Here is a 23,343-nt window from a genome sequence, read left to right on the forward strand (position 1 = left end):
CTCCGTGCTTTACAGTAGGAATGGTGTTTCTTTCATTAAAGGCCTTGTTGATCTCTCTCCAAACGTAACATTTATGGTTGTGGCCAAAATGTTCAATTTTGGTTTCATCACTCCAAATTACCTTGTTCCAGAAGTTTTGAGGCTTGTCAGTGTGCTGTTTTGCGTATTGTAGGCAAGATACTTTGTGGCATTTGCGCAGTAATGGCTATTTCTGGCGGCTCGACCATACAGCCCATTTTTCTTCAAGTGTCTCCTTATTGTGCATCTTGAAACAGCCACAGCAGTAGTTTTCAGAAAGTCCAGAATTTCAGCTGATGTCTTTTGTGGGTTTTTCTTTGTATACCAAACAATTTTCCTGGCAGTTGTGGACAACATTTTTGTTGGTCTACCGACCGTGGTTTTGTTTTTTACAGAGCCTCTGATTTTCCATTTTGTTAATCATAGTTTGAACGCTGCTGACTGGCATTATCAATTCCTTGGATATCTTTTTGTATCCCTTTCCTGTTTTATACAGTTCAACTAACTTTTCCCATAGATCCGTTGACAATTCTTTTGCTTTCCCCATGACTCACAATCCAGAAATGTCAGTGGCTGGATGAAAGATGCAAGAGTCTGTCTGGATCCCAGAACCTCACTCAGCTCTTATGCACACACACTGATTACAAGCAAACAGGTCAGGATGTTACCTTTAGTAGCCAGTCAAACCCATCAACTTCTGTGCATGTTATCTGGCCAAAATCACCAGGGTATGTAAACTTTTGATCAGGGTCATTTGGATGTTTTAGGTTGTCATTATGATTTGAAAAGAGAAAACACAGTAGTTTGACAATAAATGGCTTCACCCAAACCACTAACCATGAGTGGACAAAAAGTTTTGGTGTTATCATTCATATTCTCTGAAAAAAAGGCCAGGAAAGCAAAAATTCTGCCGGAGTATGTAAACTTTCAAGCACAACTGTATTTTCAGATTTATTCAAAAATTTTTAAAAGTTGATGTTTTTTGATCAATATGCAGAAATTCATGTAATGCTGCTGTGTGAACATTGTCTTCATATCTGTAGGCAGGTGAGCTGCCTCAGTGCTGGATTCCTCCTGTGCTGGGAGGGCATGAGATATCAGTACGATACAATGAAGCTCACAACTATGAACTTCAACAGGAACTTGGTGAGTTTCTTCCACCTCTATATTGGGTGAGATTATAGTTTTATAAGTAAAGCTAATTGTAGAACAAGTCTCTTTTCTCCTTTGCCTCATTGGGGGACACAGACCATGGGTGTTGTGCTGCCACCAGGAGGCTGACACTTTATTATCACAGTATTGCTGAGGTATGCCATTAGCCATCTGATTGTGCAATCATATGTCATGTCAGTTTATTGCTTGTTCTTCCTGCAATGACTGCACATAAAGAAAGAGAGATAGCGAATCAGAAGAACTATACTACATTTCTAATTGGAGATTTTTGCTAATATTATTATTATACCTACTACATATTGGGATAGGATCTTGGAGATGGGAATACCCTATTAATTTCCTACTGACATCCGGGCTGCTTCAAAACATTATAAACCTGCAGATGACCCCATGTCGGTAGGTTAATAGCATTTTTTTACATGATAGGTAGGACAAAACGATTTGGTAACCTGGGTCCTTCTCTGCCCAATAGCCATGGTCTCCATACACATTAGATGGTGTGCCGATCCTGCCGAAATCAGCTGACTGTATCTAATGTGTGTGGCGCCTTTTAGTTCCTAGAATAAAATCCGATTTGCATAGAGCGGAATATTTATTTTATCATTCTATGATGACTGCTCCAAAGACACAGACAAGTAGCTTTTTGATGACAAGCGCTCTTTCACTTCTTCTTACTTCTTCTTATCAATCTTGTAGGTAAAAGATTCAATAATTTAACTACAATCTACCTCGCTCGACACACTCCTACAGGAACGCCGGTCACAGTGCAGCTCACCGATTTGGATGACTGTTCGGATGAACACATTATATTCTTACAGGTAACAAAATGCGGTAAAACCTGATGAAGGAGATTTACTAAGATAAATTCCCCAGAGTTGGGGCTCATAAATGCTTTGCATTACATTTGTAATACATTTTAGACACTTTCTGTGCCTCTCTTTACAAGTATACGAAGCTAAAGCCATCCATACACATTATTTTGAAGACAGCCGGATCTGTAGATGTCAGTGGTATTGTCCAACAGTCTAATTTGTATGGGGGCCTCTCGACTTCTTCCCAACAGGTGATGTAAAAAGTGAGAAAAAATTGACCTTTTGGATTTACAGTGGACGGTCATTTATTTTCTGAGAGAAAAGTCGCTGACAGCAGAGTATGGCAGTGGCCCTCTAGTAGAGAACACAGGAGCACTCATTTCTGTGTATCCTGAAGTCGGGCCAGGGCATACATAGAAATCACAGAGCCCCATAGCAAAAGTTCTAAATTGATAACCCTTTATTTCACCTCTCACCCAAAAAAAGGAATATTCAGCAATGAATGCAGGATCATGATCCAGAGGCGCAGTCACAGAGGGGTACACCTCCTAACTTTTAAAGGGCCTTGGTACTTATTGGGGCACGAACACAGTTATTTTACCACTATTTAAGCCACTTAGTGTTCTCACACCTCAAAACCCATTTCATGGCGCACATAGGGTATGATTTCTATATATATACACACACACTATATCCCCACAGTGAATTTCTCCACACTATTTACCTAGTCTGTTCCCCCATAGTGCAATGCCCCCAACACTTTATGATGTAACCATTGCTTCCCCCACATATTACCATGATGGAATATAATGGCCTCCACATAGTTTGCTCTTACAACAGTTGCCCCATGTACATTATAAGACCCCCACACATTATGATGCCTCCACGGTCATTCCACACAGTATAATGGCCACCACCGCCTCCCCCACCTCCCCTCACAACATGATGCACCCAGGCCTCTCACACATAGTATTATGCCCAAAAGCTAGTATTATGCCCAAAAGCCCCTCCACACAGCATGATGCCCCCACGCATACAGTAAAGTGGCTCCCACTGTCCCCAGACAAGATTATGACTCCCACAAGCCACCTTTCTCCCACACAGTGCTGGTCCCCACATACCTCCAACACACAGTGTGATGGCCCCCACACAGTATGGTGAGTCCCACAGCACCCTCTTCCCCCACACAGTATGAGGCTTGTACAGCCGCTCACACAAAGTTCCTCCATTGTCCTCTCCACAAGAACTGGCAAAAAAAAACTGCAGTGAGTTGACTGAGTTGTGATCTAGTGAAATGCTCACGCCTGCTGGGCTGAGACTCAGATGCACAGGCTGAAACTAAGACAGGAGTTGTGGCACTTGGCACCAGGATGCCCCAACTCATTGGCCACATATCAGCCATGTGGTCCTGTGATATTACTGGTTACTCCACTGGTTTGGAGGAAAGAGCTGTTCCCTGAAAGATCATTAACGGTGTTTTCTACTACTAAGCCAACTCCTTCGTGAACTAAATGTTTGGCCTTGATAAAATAAAAAAGCCTACTCTCCTCCCTTGCTGGTGCCGTTTCCGTGGTGTCAGCGCTTACAGTCCCAGAACTCATGTGTGGTGTTGTGACGTGTGATGCCAGGCACCCAATCAGTGCTGGCCTCACTGTCCCAGCCGTCGTACCCATTGAACATGAAGAGGAAGTCCAGGCTGCAACTGATCCTTGACTTCCTCTTCATGCTCAATCCGTATGAAGGCTGGGACAGTGAGACCAGCGCTGATTGGGCACCACGTGTCACAAAACCGCATGACAGCTACAGGACCGCGAGTGCTGAGACCGCTGGAATGGCACCAGCACAGGCGGTGAGTATAGGTTTTTTTATTTTATCGGGGCCAAACATTTAGCTCAAGAGGGGCTGTTGACGTAGTGGACAGCCCCTTCAAGCCAACAGCTATTTGGGAGGGCACTTAGAGGAAAGTGGCATAGCTTAGTTGAAAGAAAGTCTAGCCTAAAATTCCTCAATTTCCTCACATAATTTTTTCACAGAATATTGCTATAAACTAAACTAATCAAAAGGTGGTGTAAAGTTAAGCTTTATCAAGCACCCAGGAGGTTATAAAGTTGAACTCAGTGGACTTACGGTAAGTCTACTTTCAGCCTTAAAGCTATGAGACTATGTGACACTGTGATAAATTTGGCACATGTTCAGACTGCTTATTCTTTACGCTGTTTATCCATTTGTCCCCGTATTTGTACGACACATCCACTCCTCATAGATGGCGTGTATTATAATATACTGCGTCCTGTATTTCAGAAAGAAGCTGTTATGTCATCCTTTTTTCGGCATTGTAACATTATGGTTTCTTGGAAAATGTTTACTGTTGGGACGTGGCTTTGGGTGATTAACCCTTTTATGGCATACGGTGAGTTGCATCATATTTCTATCCTACATAGAAAAGTCACAGTATGTGTAGTACTTCATGTTCATTTTCATACACATATATTTTCTTAGTTATGTCTATACTACCGCAACCATTCCTTTTATTTATATAAATTAGAATGCCCATGTAGAAGGGGCATCCAAGAAAAGATATTTCTTGGAATACCAATAATGTTTCCCATGGAAATTGTTGTGAACCTCTCAGAGTCCTGAAAGCCACAGTCAAGAAGTTTATTAACTCTTCAGGTGCGTCACGGGAATTAAAGCAATGTGGAAGGAAAAAAATAAACTTTTTCCCAACTTGTGCAATTTCTCCTCAGTAAGCTGATATTTCATATGTGGTGGTGCTGGAAAAGTACTGTTTGGGCGCACATCAGGGCCCGGAAGGGAAGGAGCGCCATTTGACTTTTAGAACACAAAATTGTCTGAAAACGAGAGCTGACACCATGTTGCATTTGGAGAACCCTTGATGTGCCTAAACAGTGGAACCCCCCCCCAAATGATGACCATTTTTGGAAACTAGACCCCTCAAAGAATATATCTAGATGTGTGGTGTGCACCTTGAACCCACAGGTGCTTCACAAAATTTTTCATATTGTTGAACCTAGAAAATAAAAAAATCGTATTTTCCCCACAAAAATTTTGCTTTAGCCCAAAATGTTTTATTTTCACAAGTGTAACAGGAGAATATGGTTCCCTTAATTTGTTGTGCATATTCTCCTGAGTTACCCCGTATGTGATGGAAAACTACTGTTTCTCGTTCGCCTTATTGGGGGACACAGAGACCATGGGTGTATGCTGCTGCCACTAGGAGGCTGACACTATGCACAAAAAAAGGTTAGCTCCTCCTCCGCAGTATACACCCCACCAACCGGCAGGAATTTCCTCAGTTTAGCTTAGTGTCAGTAGGAGGTGGACACGGGTCTTTCATTAGACCCATATCTACCTCGTCGTGCGTCGTTCCTTTTCAGGGTCCCGGAGGGATACAGAGTGAATGGTCACATCTGTAGTCCCACAAGAGACTATGAGTACGGCGTGTACTGCCACCCCGTATCCTCATAGCTCTCCGCAGCAGGACCAAGAGCTTTGCACAGGTGCGTGCCAGCTATATGGATGGTCCTTGCTCCCCCGCCTCCCACCCACTCGCCTACCAGAGCCTGTCGGTCGGACGAGGCGCGGACACTGGGAAAATAGACTCAGACAGCGTTGGATTTACAAGGTACCTTTATTGAAGACACCACTGGAGGATTCTTCGGAGCGGCACAGGGCAGTGCCGCAGGGTCCTCAGCTGCCTGCGCCTCCCGGCAGCCGCCGCACTTTCTGTTGCGCCACATGCCAGGCCCCGGCTGCGGCGCGGGCCTTGTCCCCCCCACCCGCCGCCGCCGCCCTCCTCATTCTATCCTGAGGGCTTTTTTCGGGCGGCGGTTTCTTCTTGGGTGGCCGTGGCAGCGCTGCAGGACTTCCCCGCCGCCCCGCGCTGACAGGCGGCCGCCGATACTAATTTAGTCCCTGGCTTCATTTCGGGCCTACTCGGCCGTCGCGGCCACGCCCCCCGCCCTCTGTTATAGGCGGGCTGCTCTCCCGCCCGTTCTAGGACCACCCACCCTCCTAATCTGTAGCTGGGCAGCGGGCGGTCTTCTCTCTGGGTCAGGCGGCTAGCTCCGCCCTTCTTCTTCTTCTCTCCTTAACCGCGCCTTCCTTTTACCTCAGGCTGCTGCCATCTTTGCAGCCTGTCAGCCGGACGCCTTGGAAGACACCGGGCAGCGGAAAGGGGTTCCTCGTTATCCTCTACTGCGGCCATGCATCTCAGACGAGCTGGGCACATCGCCTTTCGGGCCACCGGACTGTGAGTAGCTCTGCAACTGCAGACTGACACCCTCCTCTGCCTTCTTTCCCTCAACCTTCCGGCATCTCCTCGGGGTTCTTTCTCCCGGAACGTGCCCGTCCGCCAGCACAGAGAACTTTCCCACTCCCCTCGGTTTAGACTGCAATTCAGCCCGATGCCGTCCAGGAACCATCTATTGCGCCACATGAGTGTGGACCCCCCTATTCCTGGCTAGGCCTCTTTATCACAATCAGTGGCGGACCTCACCAGGGTGTCTGTCCCTAGTGGCCGTTCTTGATAAGTTGCCCCTGGACACTTCCGCAAGTTCCAGCAGGTCGCAAGGGGTTCCATCTGAGCCAGCCAGCAGAAGCCGCAAAAGACCCAGGCAGGATCTCTGGCCGGAATCCTCTCCTGGCCTGGTCTCTCCACATTGTCCTTCCCAGCAGTCGCCTTCCCGTGCCTCCTCACCCGAGTCAGGTGAAGCGTTCTCGAATGCGTCATCCGAAGAGATTTTAGAGCTGGATTCGGATCAGGACGCGGACATGAAGGTTTCGGTACAGAACCTCATTGCTGCGATTAACCACACCTTCGAAATACAGACTCCCCTGCGAAACGCTCGGATCAGAAGGTTTCGTTCAGACGGGCAGTAACACCTTCCAGAGTCTTCACCTCCCACTCTGAGTTTGGCAAGATGCTTACCAGGGAGAGAGAGAAAATCTGACCAGACGCTTTCAAAGAGGGAAGCGTCTCGGCGTGCTCTATCCATTTTCAAAAGAGCTCACCGACAACTGGTCGGCTTCCTCCTCTGTAGACGCTCCCGTGTCCAGACTATCTTATCAACACGGTCCTTCCGATTTCAGGTGTGACGTCGCTAAAGGATTCTAATGGCAGAATTATAGAATCCCTAGCAAAGTCAGTATTCGAAGCGGCGGCGCTAAGCCCAGCCTTTGCTTCATCTTGGGTAGCAAAGGCCATAGCTACTTGGGCGGAGGATCTCCGCAAGGGCATCCTAGATAAAGCCCAACCGGAGCAATCGGCCAAACTGGCTAACCAGATCTCCCATGCAGGGGATTATCTGCTCTCTGCCTCCTTGGATGCCGCGTCTTGGGCGGCTCAGACGTCCAGCAACGTGATGACAATCCGGCGTACAATTTGGCTCAAGGCTTGGCAGGCGGATTTGTCTTCAAAGAGTCCCTTACCAATCTGCCTTTTCAGGGAGCGCGTCTCTTTGGATCCCAGCTGGACCAGATTATTAGGGACACCACTGGAGGCACAAGTTCCCTCCTTCCTCAGTCCAAGCCTTGTAGGTCCGCTAAGGCGTCAGTTTCGGCCCTTTCGGTCTACCAACAGAGGCCGCAGGCACGCCAGGATAGAAAGAAGGTCTCCTTCAGACCCACTCCCTCCTGGCGATCTCACTCATCCCAGGGCAGATCCTCCAGGTCCAGATCTGGTTGGTCCACAGCAGCATGACTATCAAGGAAGTCCTGAGGGTCCTTCCCAACTGGGCGGTCAACTCCTTTTCTACAGAGACGTCTGGCTTGCCTCAGTAGAGGACGCTTGGGTCAGGGAAGTTGTATCCCCAGGATACAAGATAGTTTGTTTCTCGTCCCCGGGATTGTTTCTTCGAGTCCTTCCAAAAGACCCTGCCTTAGTCCGGGTTTCTTCGCATCCATCACCTCTCTCCTCAGTCCGGGGTGATTTTGTCCGCTCCCGAATCAGAACGTTTCACAGGGTTTTATTCAAACCTGTTTGTAGTGTGGAAAAAAGATGGTGCAGTTCGTCCCATCCTGGATCTCAAGTTACTGAACAACAGGGTCCGACTGCGTCATTTCAGGATGGAGTCTCTTCGGTCGGTAATCGCTTCCATGGAGGCGCAGGAGTTCATGTGTTCAATAGACATTCAAGATGCCTATCTACATGTTCCCATCTTTCCCGGGCATCAGAGATTCCTGCGTTTTGCGATTCACCAGGACCACTACCAGTTCGTTGCACTGCCGTTTCGGTCTCGCCACCGCACCCAGAGTTTTTACAAAGATCATGGCGGCGTTGATGGCCTTGTTGAGGATGAGAGGTCTCGTTCTTTTTCCGTACCTCGACGACATTCTGATCAAAGCTCCGTCTTTTCACCAGGCTCGCCAAAATCTTACCATCGTCCTCTACACCCTGTCCAATTTTGGGTGGCTCGTCAACAAAAAGAAGTCCTGCCTTGTTCCGACACAACGTCTGGTGTTTCTGGGCCTATTGTTCGACACTCGTCGATCGACGGTTTTTCTCCCAGAGGAGAAGATAGTTTCTCTGCAGTGAGATGTACGGTCGCTGCAGATCACACGACTTCCATCTCTCCTAACAACCATGAAAGTTCTAGGAAGGATGGTGGCGTTGACAGAAGCGATTCCCTTTGCTCAATTTCACTCCAGACCCCTCCAACAGGCCATCCTGTCTCGGTGGAATAGGTCTGTTCTTTCCCTGGATCGTCCAATTCGCCTTTCATACCAGGTCAGGCAGTCCCTCATTTGGTGGCGGACGTCACCTCTCATTGCCCTAGGACGGTCATTCCTTCTCATTCACTGGCAGATTGTGACAACGGATGCCAGCCTCCTCGGCTGGGGGGGCAATATTTCGCAATCACACTGTGCAGGGTCGGTGGTCGAATAGAGACAGCTCTGCCGATCAACGTCATCGAGATACGGGCGATCTATCTGTCTCTCGTTCACTGGGAGAGACTTCTCAGGGGCCTGCCAATCCATATTCAGACAGACTGCCACAGCGGTGGCAGATATCAACCACCAGTGGGGGACACGGAGTGCCTCAGCCCTAGCGGAAGTGTCCAAAATTATTCACTCGGCAGAGGTTTCAGTTCCACCAATATCCGCGGTGCACATTCCCGGCATGGACAACTGGGCTGCCGATTTTCTCAGCCGCGGGAGTCCCGTGGCGGGAGAGTGGTCCTTACATCCGGATGTATTTCATCAGCTTTGCCGTCGTTCGGGAACTCCGGACGTTGACCTGCTGGCGTCTCGCCTCAACAGGAAAGTCCCACAGTTTGTATCCAGGGCTCGAGATCCTCTCGCCAGGGGCGCCGATGCTCTGACCATTCCTTGGTCTTAGTTCGAGCTCCCCTACCTGTTCCCTCCCCTTCCCCTTCTTCCCAAGCTGTTGAAGAAAATCAAAGCAGAAGGAAGTCCAGTCATCCTCATCGCCCCGAAATGGCCCAGAAGGTCTTGGTTCGCGGACATCGTCAACCTTCTCGCGGACTCCTCCTGGAAGGTTCCAGACAGGGCAGATCTGCGGTCTCGGGGCCCGATTTGCCACCTCAATTCTCGGCCGCCCAATTTGACGGCGTGGCTATTGAGTCCAAGGTTTTGAAGCGATCAGGTTATTCATACCATGATCTGGGCCAGAAAGCCTATTTCACTTGGTGTGAGGCCAATAACATTCCGCCCATGTCATTTTCTCCCCTTTCTGTTCTGGCGTTTCTTCAGGCAGGCCTTGATGCGGGCCTTGCCCTCAGCTCTTTAAAAGGTCAAGTCTCGGCACTATCCATTTTGTTCCAGAACACACTGGCCTCCCGTCCTCGGGTCAAGACCTTCCTTCAGGGAGTGGCTCATGCGGCTCCTCCTACCGTGCGCCCGTACATCCATTGGATCTTAATCTGGTTCTCGAGGTTCTGCAAGGTCCTCCCTTTGAACCTCTCAGGGAAGTTTCCCTATCCTTTCATGGAAAGTAGCCTTCCTAGTAGCCGTCACCTCCATCCGGCGCGTGTCGGATTTGGCAGCCATTTCTTGTCGTTCCCTTTTCTTGGTGCTCCACCAGGACAAGGTAGTTCTACGGACTCCGCCTTCTTTCCTTCCTAAGGTGGTGTCCACTTTCCACCTGGATGAGGATATTGTTCTCCCGTCCTTTGTCCGGGTCCAACTCACCCTCGGGAGCGCTCCTTGAACAAGCTGGACTTGGTCAGGGCAAAGAAGGTCTACCTAGCTAGAACGACTCGTTTGAGGGAGTCAGACTCTCTTTTCATCATTCCAGATGGGGCGCGGAAAGGTCAGCCAGCCTCCAAAGCTACTATTGCTCGCTGGATCAGGTCGGCAATTTTGGAGGCCTACCGGATCAAGCATCGAGTGGCCCCTCAGGGAATTAGAGCTCACTCTACCTGGGCAGTGGGTGCCTCCTGGGCGGTGCGCCACAGAGCTTCCGCGCTGCAACTTTGCAAAGCTGCAACCTGGTCATCTGTTCACACGTTTGTGACATTCTAGAAGGTCCACACCTACGCTTCGGCGGAGGCCAGCCTAGGTAGAAGGATCCTGCAGGCAGCGGTGGTGAGTCCACTGGCCTGATGTAAGTTTGTTTCCCACCCCAGAGACTGCTTTGGGACGTCCCATGGTCTCTGTGTCCCCCAATAAGGCGAACGAGAAAACAGGATTTTTGGGTTGCTTACCGTAAAATCTATTTCTCGGAGCCTTCATTGGGGGACACAGCACCCTCCCATGTTCTACAACTCCTGTTCTTATGTTGTTGGTTATGTACAGTTGAGTTGTCTGTTCTGTTTCAATCTATTCTGTTACTTCTACTGCTTTCTCACTAACTGAGGAAATTCCTGCCGGTTGGTGGGGTGTATACTGTGGAGGAGGAGCTAACCTTATTTTGTGCATAGTGTCAGCCTCCTAGTGGCAGCAGCATACACCCATGGTCTCTGTGTCCCCCAATGAAGGCTCCGAGAAACAGATTTTACGGTAAGCAACCCAAAAATCCTGTTTTGGGCGCACTGCTGAGCTCCAAAAGGAAGGAGTGACGCTTTAGAGAGCAGACTTTGATGGAATTGTTTCCGGGAACTGTGTCGCATTTGCATAGCACGAAAACAGTAGAAACTCCCCACAAAGTGACCCTATATTGGAACCGATCTATTGTTTTCCTGGTATATGAATTTTATAATGTGGTGACAGACGTAAATTGTGTACAGTACATGAGGTTGGCATATGTGAGTTGTGTAGGATGCATCAGGTTGGCATATGTGAGTTGTGCTGTGTATATCAAGTTGTGCAATAAAATAGGGGAACTAGGCAGGGTTGCCCCTTGTCTCCAGCTCTATTCGCTATGGTGATGGAACCATTAGCGCAAAAGATCCGCCTACACCCCAACATTAGAGGCCAAACTATAGGTAAACGTGAATACAAGGTTATTCTGTTTGCTGACGACCTTCTTTTGACTTTGACGAACCCACATGTGTCCCTGCCTAATCTTATAAATACACTTAAATATTTTGAGGAAATTTCTGGTTTGAAGGTCAACGTTGACAAATCAGAAATTATGTTTCTTAATAATCCCCCTTCCGAACAAGCCATAAATTTGGAGAACTTCCACCATTCGAAGCGCTATATTACCTACCTAGGAATCAACCTTACAGTATCCGAATCCACGTTATTTAAGCATAACTGTACCCCTCTTCTCCAAAACCTAACGCAATCTTTATCAAAATGGTCCTCCCCGTATCTTTCCTTTTTAGGAAGAGTCCACTCGATTAAAATGGTCATTCTGTGCCTCAGTTCCTATATTTGTTTCGATCATTGCCTATCCCAGTGCCTCTGTTGGCCTTCAAAATGATAAACTCGCATATAACACGTTTTATCTGGAATAATAAAAAACCCCATATTTCTCAGCAAATTTTGTACAGACACAAAAAACAGGGAGGAGTCTCTCTGCCAAACTTTTCCCTTTATTAGGCCTCTTTCACACATCAGTTTTTTGCCGTCAGGCGCGATCCGGCTTTTTTTTGTAAAACCGGATCCGGCGAAATGCAATGCCGGATCCAGTTTTTCCCCATTGACTTGCATTAGCGCCGGATGGCATTGCGTTTCATCCGTTTTTTGCCGGATCCGGCTACTTGTCTCATTCCGGCGTCTGGAAAAAACGGCTACTGTAACGTTTTTTGTCTCCGGCAAAAAAGCCGGAAGCGCCGGATCCGACGCTTCCGGCTTTTTGCTACAATGAAAGTCTATGGGCGCCGGAATGCGCCGGATCCAGAAAAAGACGGATCCAGCCACCGGATCCGTTTTTTTAAGTCTGCGCATGCTCAGATCCAATTGGCCAGCCCCCAGGAAACAGATATAACCTGCTAGACGGATCCAGCAGAAAAACGGATCCGTTTCTACAGTTCTCCAAAATTTATGCCGGATCCATTTTTTCTAAAAATAGCCGGATCCTGCCTGACGGCAAAAAACTGATGTGTGAAAGTAGCCTTACAGGGCGGCCCAGATTGCCCAGCTGGCAGGGGTCAACGCAGAACAACACGCCCCCATCTGGCCACAAATAGAAAATTCGCTGATAGCACCTTATTCCTTGGAGAGCCTAATTTGGGCCACGGGACCTTTGCCGAAGGACCTAACTCTATATTCGCTGTATACTTCTCACTCCCTGCGTCTCTGGAGGGCGACCAGATTCCAATTTGCACTACAGTCTCACCCATCCCCTCTTTTAAACTTGTTTAACAACCCCATGTTTTTGCCAGGAGTTACGTCTCGGAACCATACGTGCTGGCAGCAGAATAAATTAACTAGCTGCAAAATCTATCTACCCACTTTAAGCTAATGTCAAAGCAAGAGTTTGTCGCGAAATATCAAGTTCCGAGATCTGAGGTCTTTAGACTGGAACAAATTTTCCACTTCCTGCAAAATCTTACAGTAGGCTCACCAAACATAAAACCTACAACGTACGAGTTAAAATGTTTATATGACCCCCTTGGTAATGGCCTTATTTCCCATCTCTATTCTACATTTAATAAATCTAGAGACGGCTTTAAATTGAAATTTATGGAGCAATGGGAAGTTGACCTACAAATTTCCCTTACACCTCAAAGGTGGTACAGGTGTTACGAGAATATAATGAGGGGTAGAAATCAAGTTTCACTCACTGAAACATCCCTTAAATTGTTTCATAGGACTCATTACGTACCTAGCTTCTTGCAGAATATTTACCCTTCTATCCCTGGCAATTGTTTTAGAGGGTGCACGGATAGTGGGGATACCCTCCACATATGGTGGACATGCCCGATAGTAAAGTCTCTCTGGAAAGATGTGGTAAAACTAATTGACATTATACTGGGTAAGAAATTGTGTCTGTCACCGTTAGTACTATTGCTGGGAGACAGACCAATCAATGCCAATAATGGGATCTGCCGTCTTATTGACTTTATTGCTATGGCAACGAGGAACCACATAGCTAGCAGATGGAAGACTAATGTGTTGTCAATAACGCAGGTGAAGAGAAGGGTTAATTTGATAATGTTATACGAGAAAATAGAAGCCATCAGATCTGATTCACTTGATGTTTTTCGTAATATCTGGGACCCTTGCATTCGGGCACATGGCGATGATGACCTTTCCAGGATGATATCTTTATCCACATAGCGGGCTGACATGGTAGCTGTCTCCTACAGTTATAGTCTCTGAAGTGTACTCTCTGGTACCTCACGTCTATTTATTTGCTTTATATTATCGGCACTCATTATACATTCCCCCTCTTTCCCTCACTACTCTGTTAAGAATAGATTGATATTACTAAGTCAAGCATAATGTACAACATATTGTGTTTTTTATTCTTATATACTTCCCCCTGCGAGGGGATCCTTGAACTTTAATGTGAATCTACTTCATGTTTAATGATGTTTCCTTTTCAATAAAACCGTTGAAACTATTGTGCAATAAATTAGAATAAATCAGAAATAAATGTAGTAATCCATGAGTGAGTGGTACAGTTGGAAACAGTCTTTTATGCATAGGCCAGAATTGTCAAGGCAGGTGCCACACTGAAAAATGGTGTAATTTCTTATCCTCCTACTGTAACACACTGCACTTTTTTTTGTCCAGATACGGGGAACTCACTGGTTGAATGTTGCCCTGGTACAATACAGGCACCTTCAGTTCCAGAGGTACTGGGGCCATCCCCTTTCTGACCTCCAAATATTAGGTCCTTGATCACTACCTCCTGGAGCTGAAGGTACGTACCTGTCTGGGCTGCACATCGAGATAGCACATAAGCATTATACATTGCCATCTGTATGATGTACACAACCAGCTTCTTGTACCACTCCTTAGCTTTTCACATGACACTGTATGGCTGGAGGATTCGATCAGAGAGATCATCTCCCCCCATGTTCTTGTTGTACCCCAGGGCACAGTCTGGTTTGGGGACCTGTTTAGTAGTACCTCGTACAGCGGTGGAAGTGCTACCATTACCATGTATTTTGTTCAAGAAAAGGACATCACGCTTGTCCTTATACTCGACCATCAGCATGTTGTCGCTACTTTAGGAACTGCTCTCACCCTTTCTGAGTAGCTGCCCAATTAGCGACCTAAATAGTCCTCTCTGTTTTTTTCAAACAGTACTGCATACTGTAGTAGCTCTGGCATGGAGGGACTTGAAGAGTGGGATGTTGGTGTAGAAGTTATCTACATACAGGTGATAACCCTGATCCAGCAGTGGGTGAACCAATTCCCCACATAGTTTTCCCACTCATTCCCAGGATAGGGGCATTCAGGGGGGTTGAATCCAGGTGTCCTTCTCTCCATAAATCCTAAATCTATGCGTGTACCCTGAGATACTCATGCAGAGTTTGTACAGTTTTATTCCATATTTGGCAAGTATTAGCAAAATTATGGCAAGTATAAATAGCCTTTGCTGGTTTTTAATTATAGGGGGACGCTGCTTAATTTTTTTTTGGGGGTCACCCATTTTAATAGCCAGTAAAGGCTAAGTATACAGTTGTGAGCTAATATTAATAGTCTGGGAAGCTCCATGGGTATTACCCCCTTCCCAGGCTATAAACATCAGCCCCCAGCTGTTGGCTTTCCCTCTGCTGGTTAAGAAAATTACGCAGGAGCCCACGCCATTTTTTTCAGAAATATAATTTTTTATTGTACAGTAAACTGTGCACATACTGTACAAATTGCACTTGTCACTGACATCTGTATAGCTATTTATTCTATGTGTTGTGAGGGGTCGACTTGCTCCACTGCTTCACAAAGGTAGACACAGGAACGATCCCAGTAGAATTTCACCTGCTTGTTTATTTGTGACAGCATAAACCTTCGCAGGGTTAAGAAAACAAACAAAGCTTTTCTGGCAAAAAAAGGTAAAACAAATATAAAGTCTCTCAGAGTCCTTTTTCTGGCAGTTAACGCATACTGCGTCCTTAGCTCCTATGGGAGCCACGTGGGAGTTCCACCTCACTCCCAACACCCACCCTGCCTGAACCACAGGTCCAGGTATATATCACATGGTCTAGTCATGTGATCATGACATCAATGCAGGTCCTTATACACCTGCAGGTCCTGCAGGGAAAAGGGGTACGGTTAGCACCCTCCCACCCGCACTGCGGATGCTCACATAAAACCGGCCGATTAAACTCTGTACTAGCCTCTCAGCACCTAGTGTGATGGAAACACAAAACATTCCGGTTTCACATCACTGACCGCTGCATGCGCAGTGACACATACCTCTCTTGCTCCACAAAGCCAGTGACTGTCACAGTGTATATACTGTATGTAATCCATCTCTTCTATCTTGTCGGCTCCTACTGTGATATTACAGTACGTGGCTGCTGAATTGCCGCCTTTTATTCTATTCTATCTATGTAACATATATACATATATAATGTGTGTGTCACTGACATATATATATATATATATATACACACACACACACATCTATTCTATGTGTATATATCGAGTCTCTTTATTCTATTCTAGCCTGTCACTGTGATTTTACTGTAAGTGGCAGATGAATTGCTGGCTTTTATTCTGTCTAACTATCAATTTATCTGTCTGTCTATCTGTTTGTCTATATGTTTTGAAGATTATTTCCTTTGAAAATGATGTGTAAATGACATAGAGAATTGCCGTATGTAAAAACTCATGTTAAAATCGCATTGCAGTCGGATATCAGTCACACTGCATTCGGATGTAAATCGGATTGTACTCGCATGAAAGACGCATGACACTTGCATTACACTCGTCTGACTTTGCAGAAACAAAATTGGACCCATTTCTCCTTCGCCTCATTGGGGGACACAGGACTGTGGATGTATGCTACTGCCGCCAGGAGGCTGACACTAAGTGAATGAAAAAAAGGTTAGCTCCTCCTCCGCTGTATACACCCTCGCCTCGATTGCAGGCGTAATCAGTTCATGCTTAGTGTTCTAGGAGGCACACACGTCTGGTCTTTTTCCAGACTCTTTTTTTTTGTTTCTGTTTTTTCCCATGAAGATGAGACAGGGGCGACGGACCCTATTGAAATGGTCCGATCTCCCCAATCCAACAACGGGCGAGCACGTGCGAGTGTCGCCTCCACGTATTCTCTCCCGCAACATGGGACACGTCTGTTTTTTTCCCAGACTTTTTTCTTTTTACTTTCCATGAAGATGTGACAGGGGCAACGGACCCTATTGAAAGGGTCCGATTTCTCCAACCATCAACGGGCGGGCACGTGCGAGTGTCGCCTCCACGTATCCTCTCCCGCAACGTGGGACACGTCTGGTCTTTTTTCCCAGACTTTTTTCTTTTTACTTTCCATGAAGATGAGACAGGGGCAACGGACTCTATTGAAAGGGTCCGATTTCCCCAAACCATCAATGAGCGAGCACGTGCAAGTGTCACCTCCACATATCATCTCCCGCAACGTGGGACATGATGCCGGACTCAACCCTGACCACCCTAAGGTATTGAAACCCTAGGCTGTACAGAGGCACAAGCACAGTCCGTGCGGCCCCCACTGCTCCACCAATGCTAGACTGGGGAGCTGCAAGGTGGCGGACGGTCCCCCTCCTTATCCCAGGTAAGGAACGATGGAGCCAGGGTGCCTGCACCGTCCTGTACACAGCCCCCCTCTCCCCCCACACACACCTGATAGGCTGGCAGCTGAAGCGCTCCATGCGATCAGGACGGGGCACGGATCGAGGGTGAACTGGGAGGGCTCTTGTGAATGGCCTGTCGCTTTCCTGGTGCGCTGGCACGTGCAGCGAGGCGCCACTTCTTCATCGCGGCCAACGCCGGAACCTTTCTCCCCGGCGCCTAGTTTGCCCTATGCCGCGGGCGGGAGTCCCGCCCATTGAAGCGTCCATATCCGGCAGCCGGGCCGGCGCTGTAAATTTAGCCCCCGGGCTTTGGCCTGTGCTAGACCACAGTCGGACATCATGCCCCCAGGCACGCCTACTTCCGGTGGGCCCGCCCAGTCACGAGGCGCAATTTTTGAAGTTAGTAGCGCCCAGACCCTCCTGCTGCACTTCAGGACGCTCAGGGGAGCAGGACTGTGGGTGTGACGAGCGTCAGCTTACGCTGAGTCGTTTTTCCTTTTTGAGTGGACCCTCTGGGTCATGGCACCCACCCACCTAGGGCGAGCTGGCCTAGTGAGAACCCACCCCCTGTGCAGGGAGTGTCAGGGGCAAGACCAAGGGGGTGAGCCACCACAGCAGCTGGACCAGACGGCCGGCTCAGGGAGACACTATTGAGTGCCTGGCAACAGGACGAACAGGATATTAAACATAAGGTCACAGGATTTGTTCAGCAAACGTGGTTACACACTTTAGTCAGATTCACGGCAAAAACAGAGAATCAGATGCAGGGCACAAACGGTGAAACACGGCAAGGTGCGTGCAAGGGCACGCCAAATGTTCAGACATAACACGTGCAGAAAACATACCGGAGTCCAGGGCAGGGTACGTGTTAGGGGTCACACAAGGGTTCCTAGGATGGATGCGTGCTAGGACACGCCAGAGTCCAAGACAAGTTGCGCGCCGAGAGACACACCAGAGTCCAAGGCAGGGTGCGTGCAAGGAGACACGCCAGGATCCAAGACAGGGTGCGGTGGCATCGGACTCTGGGCTACTGGCAACGACCAACAGGATCCAGGCATCAGGCTGCGGAAATCAGCTCCGGACATCAGGCCGTAGTCATCTGGTTCCAGACCTCTGGCAGCGGTCGGCAGGTTTTGGGAATCCGGCAGGCAAGCCAGGGTTCAAGACAGGGTGCGTGCTTGGAGCCACGCCAGGGTTCAAGGCAGGGTGCGAGCTCGGAGACATGCCAGGGTTCATTCAAGGACCGAGGCCTGCGCGTGCAAAGGGCATGCCAGGGATAGGTTCAAGGACGGAGGCCTGCTCGTGTAGAGGGACACGCCAGGGAAAGGTACAGAGCAGAGTCCTGCACGTGCAAACGAACACGCCAGGATCAGATTCAAGGCAAGGTACAGACTAGGACCTGTGCGTGCTAGAGGGCACGACAGGGTACATGTCAAAACCTGCGCATACTTTTAGAGAAGCACGGGGAGGTATGCCAAGGGCAGGCGACGACCTGCGCATGCTATAGAGAGCACGTAGAGCGCAGTGCAGAAACAGCGTGAAGTGCAAGGAAGCACAGAGAGCACGGCTGGGGCACTGGCTAGCTGATCGGTCTGCAACACTAACAGGCGGGCAAGACTCCAGCGAACGCGGCTGAGGCATAGCAGGCGACACAGCTGTCACTGACCGACGAGCACGGCTGAGACAAAAGCAGGCGGGCACGGCTAGGGCGGGCATGGCTGAGGCACAAGCAGGAGGCTAGGAAGGCCAGGCGCATGCAAAGGGCACACGAAGCAACAAAGCAAAGCAAGACAAGAAACAAGGAAGAGCTAGGCAGGTACGGAACACGGAGCGGAAACTTAAGCAGAGTCAGATCAGAGCGAGAACAGAGCTAGCAGCGGAGCGTAGGCCGAAGCCCAGAGCCGGACCAAGGAAGAGCCTTGGGACTAGCGTGGAAATGTGCAAGAGAGCACAATAGGACAGAGTCTAGCAGTGGAGCATAGGACGAAGCCCAGAGCCGGGTCAAGGGAGCACCTTCAGACTAGACATGGAAATGTGCAAGAGAGCACCATAGGGCAGAGTACGGAAAACCAGGCAGAGAAGTACTGCAAGGCTCAGAATAGCAAAGACCAGACATGGCGAAACAGACTAAGGCAGAGAACAATGGAAGTACTACAAGGCAAAGCAAGTCAAGGACAAACATGGCACGAGAGACAACACAAGACATGGCACGAGACAAGAGGCAGAGTACAAGCACAAAACGTGTGCAGAGAGGCACGACAGGGCAGAGTGCAGGGGCACAGAATACAGAGAGCGACCGAGCAGACCAAGCAGCCATGTAGGGAAGCAACACGATACTCAGGCCCTGACCATAGGGAGGGGCGGTCTGATATAGCATCAGTACTTCCGGGTCAGGACCAGGGAGGGACTTGGGTTCAGATCCTCCAGGATCATAGAGAGCATCGCTAGAACAGCCTGGGTAGAACCATAGAGGAGGTCACAGCAGAATCAGGGCAGGGCTGGAACATAGAAAAGGTCACATGGTCAGGGGTTTCCAGGAATACAGCGGATTGCAGAATCAGAGCAGGACTGGAACATAGGAAGGGTCACATGATCAGGGGTTTCCAGGAATACAGCGGATTGCAGAATCAAAGCAGGACTGGAACATAGGAAGGGTCACATGATCAGGGGTTTCCAGGAATACAGCGGATTGCAGAATTAGAGCAGGACTGGAACATAGGAAGGGTCACATGATCAGGGGTTTCAGAATACAGCGGATTGCAGAGTCAGACAGAGACGAATGGTTACCCAGCAACAGTGTGCAGCCATGAGGTAAGGCGCGCGTGCACACTGCTCCAGGCATCTTGCGGCATGACAGACATGGCGGACATGACAGTGGGTAAGTTCTACCCCCCCTCCAGCCCGGCACCTATACTAAGAGCGTCACTGCCGCAGGCTATGTCAGCCAGCAGGCCCAGCATGTCGCTACCGGCCACTCTGGGCTGAGTATGACTGCTCTTATCAGGTGGCGGCCGATAAAAGGTCACTGGCCATGAAACTGAGGTTCAAGCTCATACACTGCTATTGCCGTACGCACCGCTGGTTGGTCCATTCTTTTCCGCAGGCACAGAGCTATCAGTATGCGAGGCCTGCGATCCCTAACGCGCCCAGGAGCCCTCCCCTGCGACCAGCCCCGGAATGGGCTCTGTCTTTGTCGCAGTTTATGGCACAGTAAAGTCCCTTCAGGCCCCAGATAGGGGCAGGGACAGTGGCTCGCCTGTCTTGGAGATATCCTCGACCTTACAGGAGCCTCCGGCTTGCAGGGGCCACACTCACTCTAGGCAGACGCGAGGGGGGAAATGAACCCACACAGCGTAGCCCAGCCCGACTGGTGCCTCAGCGTCCATGAGCTCTGCTTCTCACTCCCCTGTTCCAGGGGGTGACATTGAGCAAAACTCGAATTACGATTCCGAAGGGCCCCTCAATTTGGATGCACCTAGTTACCAGGAATCAGTTGTCAGGCTTAGTGAGGCCATCAACCAAGCCCTGAGTATTGGCGAGGAGTTCACCTTGACCTCAGGTCATATGGTGTCAGGCAAATTGGCTAGTCGGTAGACTCTCCCAGAGTGTGAGGACAGAAGCAATGACAGAGGGCACTGGATGCAAGACAACCGTCTGCCTCTGAACTCCGTGAAGGGTGGGCAGAGCCCCCATCAGTAGACCCACCCGTATTGCGGTTGGTGTCAAGACCCCGATTATCCCTACTTAACTGGTCGTTTGATAAGGATCCTACTGACCGTCTCAATAGAGAACCGGGCTCGCTTGGTGTTTGAGGCCTCAGGATCAGTCCTCTCTCCCTCTTGCACGGTAACTTAGGTAGCCAAGGCCATGATTCCTGGTCAGAGTCATCAAATGCAGCTTTGCAGAGCCTGTGCCTACCGTTGGAGGTAGCTGAGATCGCGAATCAGATAAGCCCTTGGAGGCTAGTTCAATTAATGCATCCTTGGATGCAGCTAAGGGTCCCATTACACTTAGCGATGCACCAGCGATCCCGACAACGATATGGATCGCTGGTGCATCGCTAAGTGGTCGCTAGTGAGCTGCCAAGCAGGCAGATCTCACCAGCAACATAGCAGCGGTCGGGGGTCGCTACTTACCTGTCAGACGCGGCGATCCTGACGTCCTCCCGCCTGCGTCCACGCGTCGCTCGTCGGCGCCACAGGAAGCCCAGCAGGAAGCGCCCAACGAGAAATGGTCCAGGACGTTCACGCGCGATCAGCGATATTCAGCGGGGGAGCCGGTCGGAAGTATCACATATAGCGATATCGCTAGCAATATCGCTGCTGCGTCACAAAATCAGTGACATTATAGCGATATTGCTAGCGATATCGCTATGTGTAACGGGCCCTTTAGACGCAGCACTGGCTGCCGCCATGCGATTTGCATTAGGGGAGCCCTATTGCTGAGAACATGGCGAGCCTACCTGACTCCCAACAAATCCCTAACTTCTTTGCCCTATCAAGGCAGCAGAGAGTTCAGTGAGAAGCTAGATCAGCTTATCTCCAACACCACAGGGGAAAAGCAACTTTCTCCACAACGGGGCCAAGCAGCCATTTCGTCACCAATTTCAAACATTGTTTCGACCGCCAGTTCAGGTCGGCCCAATCAGGGCAGAGATCATCGGATCTCATATAGGACCAACCCATTGGTGAGGATGCGCTTTATCCAGCCAAGATCAGGGGGATCAAAGTCCCACAGGTTCACGGCTGAATGACTGGAGAAACTTCCAGTCTACACCTGCTGGGTAGGCCGGGGCCTGCTCTGGTTGCGTGACATCTGGCTCACCGTCGTATACGACGCATGGGTAGGAGAGCTGGTGCATTACGGGTACAAGATAGTATCAGCCACCCCCAAAAGAAGAGATTTCAGGGTTTCTACTCCAACCTGCTTGTGGTCCCCAAAGAGAGGAAAAAATTTAATGGAGGAAAGGAACGAAACCGTGAGACTCATTCTGGACCTGAAGCTTCTGAACAAGACACTTCCGGAGGGAATCTGGTCATATCTGCCGTGAAAAAGGGAATATTCGGCAGCTAACGACGCCCATGGCGCCTACCGGTGCATTCCCATTTTTTCTTGGCATCAAGGGCTCTTACGGTTGCCATCAGCAACCTTCGGGCTAGCCATCGTCCCCAGAGTATTCACAGGGGTCATGTCGGCCATCATGTCCATCCTGCAAGCCCGGGCATAATCATTTGGCATTATCTGGACAACCTCCTGGTCAAGAGCCCATCTTTTCAGCATCAACTTCTCGCTGGATACAAGTCTCCACCTAGAGTGGCTGGTGAATTTGAAGTTCTGAGGTTTGTCCCCTATTCCAGCTCGCACAATTTCCCTTCTAGGGATGATCTTCGACACGTCCCGATGGTCGGAAAGATCTCCCTCGGGATAAGGCCCTAGCACTCCGGTGGGTAGCCTGGGCACTTCTCCAGCCGGTCTCCTGTACCATCCGGGTTTGCGTGAAGGTCTTAGGGAAAAAGGTGGCAGCAATAGAGGCTGTTCCATTTGCCCAGCCCCACCTTTGTCCCTTGCAGCACGCCCACTTGGCATCCTGGGACAAGAATCCTGTTTTTTTCTGACCACCAGTGCTGATTGTCTACACCAGTCAGACAGGCTCCCAGATGGTGGACGATGAGTCCCTCCCTGCTGCAGGGAAAGTCTTCTTCTGCAAACCATTGGTTGATGGTCACGACCGACACCAGTCTCCTCGGATGGGGAGCAGTAATTCGTCACCACACAGCCCAAGGATGTTGTCACCTCGGGAATCGCGCCTCTCGATCAAGCTTTTAGAGATTCAGGCGTTTGAGCTAGCACTTTTCATCATCTCCTGGAGGACGCCCTGTCCGAATTCAATCAGACAATGCCACGGCAGGGGCTTACATAGACCATCAAGGGAGGCGGCCCCAGCAGGATGACCATGCTCGACGCAAAGCATATCCTTTGCGGAGCCGAGAAAGGTCACTCTGTGATTGGCACTTTACAGTCTGGGCGTGGAGAACTGGGCGGCGAGCCTTTCTCAGCCGGCAGGGTCTCGCGTCCAGGGTATGGCCACTCCATCCCGAGTTGTTCCCAACAGTTTTTCCAACATTGGGGAACCCCACAGGGAGACCTGATGACTTCCAGGCCAAAGGCCAAGGTGCCTAGGATTGTCACTCGGTCCCGGGACCCACAGACAATTGCTGTGGACACGTTGGTCCTTACGCGGAACC

General features: G+C 49.4%; 1 protein-coding gene across 7 annotated transcripts in view; it reads left to right on the forward strand.

The window, feature by feature from the left end:
• STRADB (STE20 related adaptor beta) overlaps window positions 1-23,343 on the forward strand; it is a 122,388-nt gene that overhangs the window by 18,511 nt on the left and 80,534 nt on the right. For all 7 annotated transcript variants that reach the window (XM_073551502.1, XM_073551501.1, XM_073551499.1 and 4 more), the window contains exons 4-6: window positions 1,062-1,164; window positions 1,888-2,009; window positions 4,305-4,413. In XM_073551502.1, coding sequence (XP_073407603.1) covers window positions 1,062-1,164; window positions 1,888-2,009; window positions 4,305-4,413 — 334 coding nt within the window. The remainder of the gene's footprint in view (window positions 1-1,061; window positions 1,165-1,887; window positions 2,010-4,304; window positions 4,414-23,343) is intronic.

The sequence above is a fragment of the Dendrobates tinctorius genome, unplaced genomic scaffold (genome assembly GCF_039654945.1).
Source record: "Dendrobates tinctorius isolate UK_male_01 unplaced genomic scaffold, ASM3965494v1 ptg000177l, whole genome shotgun sequence".
Taxonomy (NCBI): Eukaryota; Metazoa; Chordata; class Amphibia; order Anura; family Dendrobatidae; genus Dendrobates; species Dendrobates tinctorius.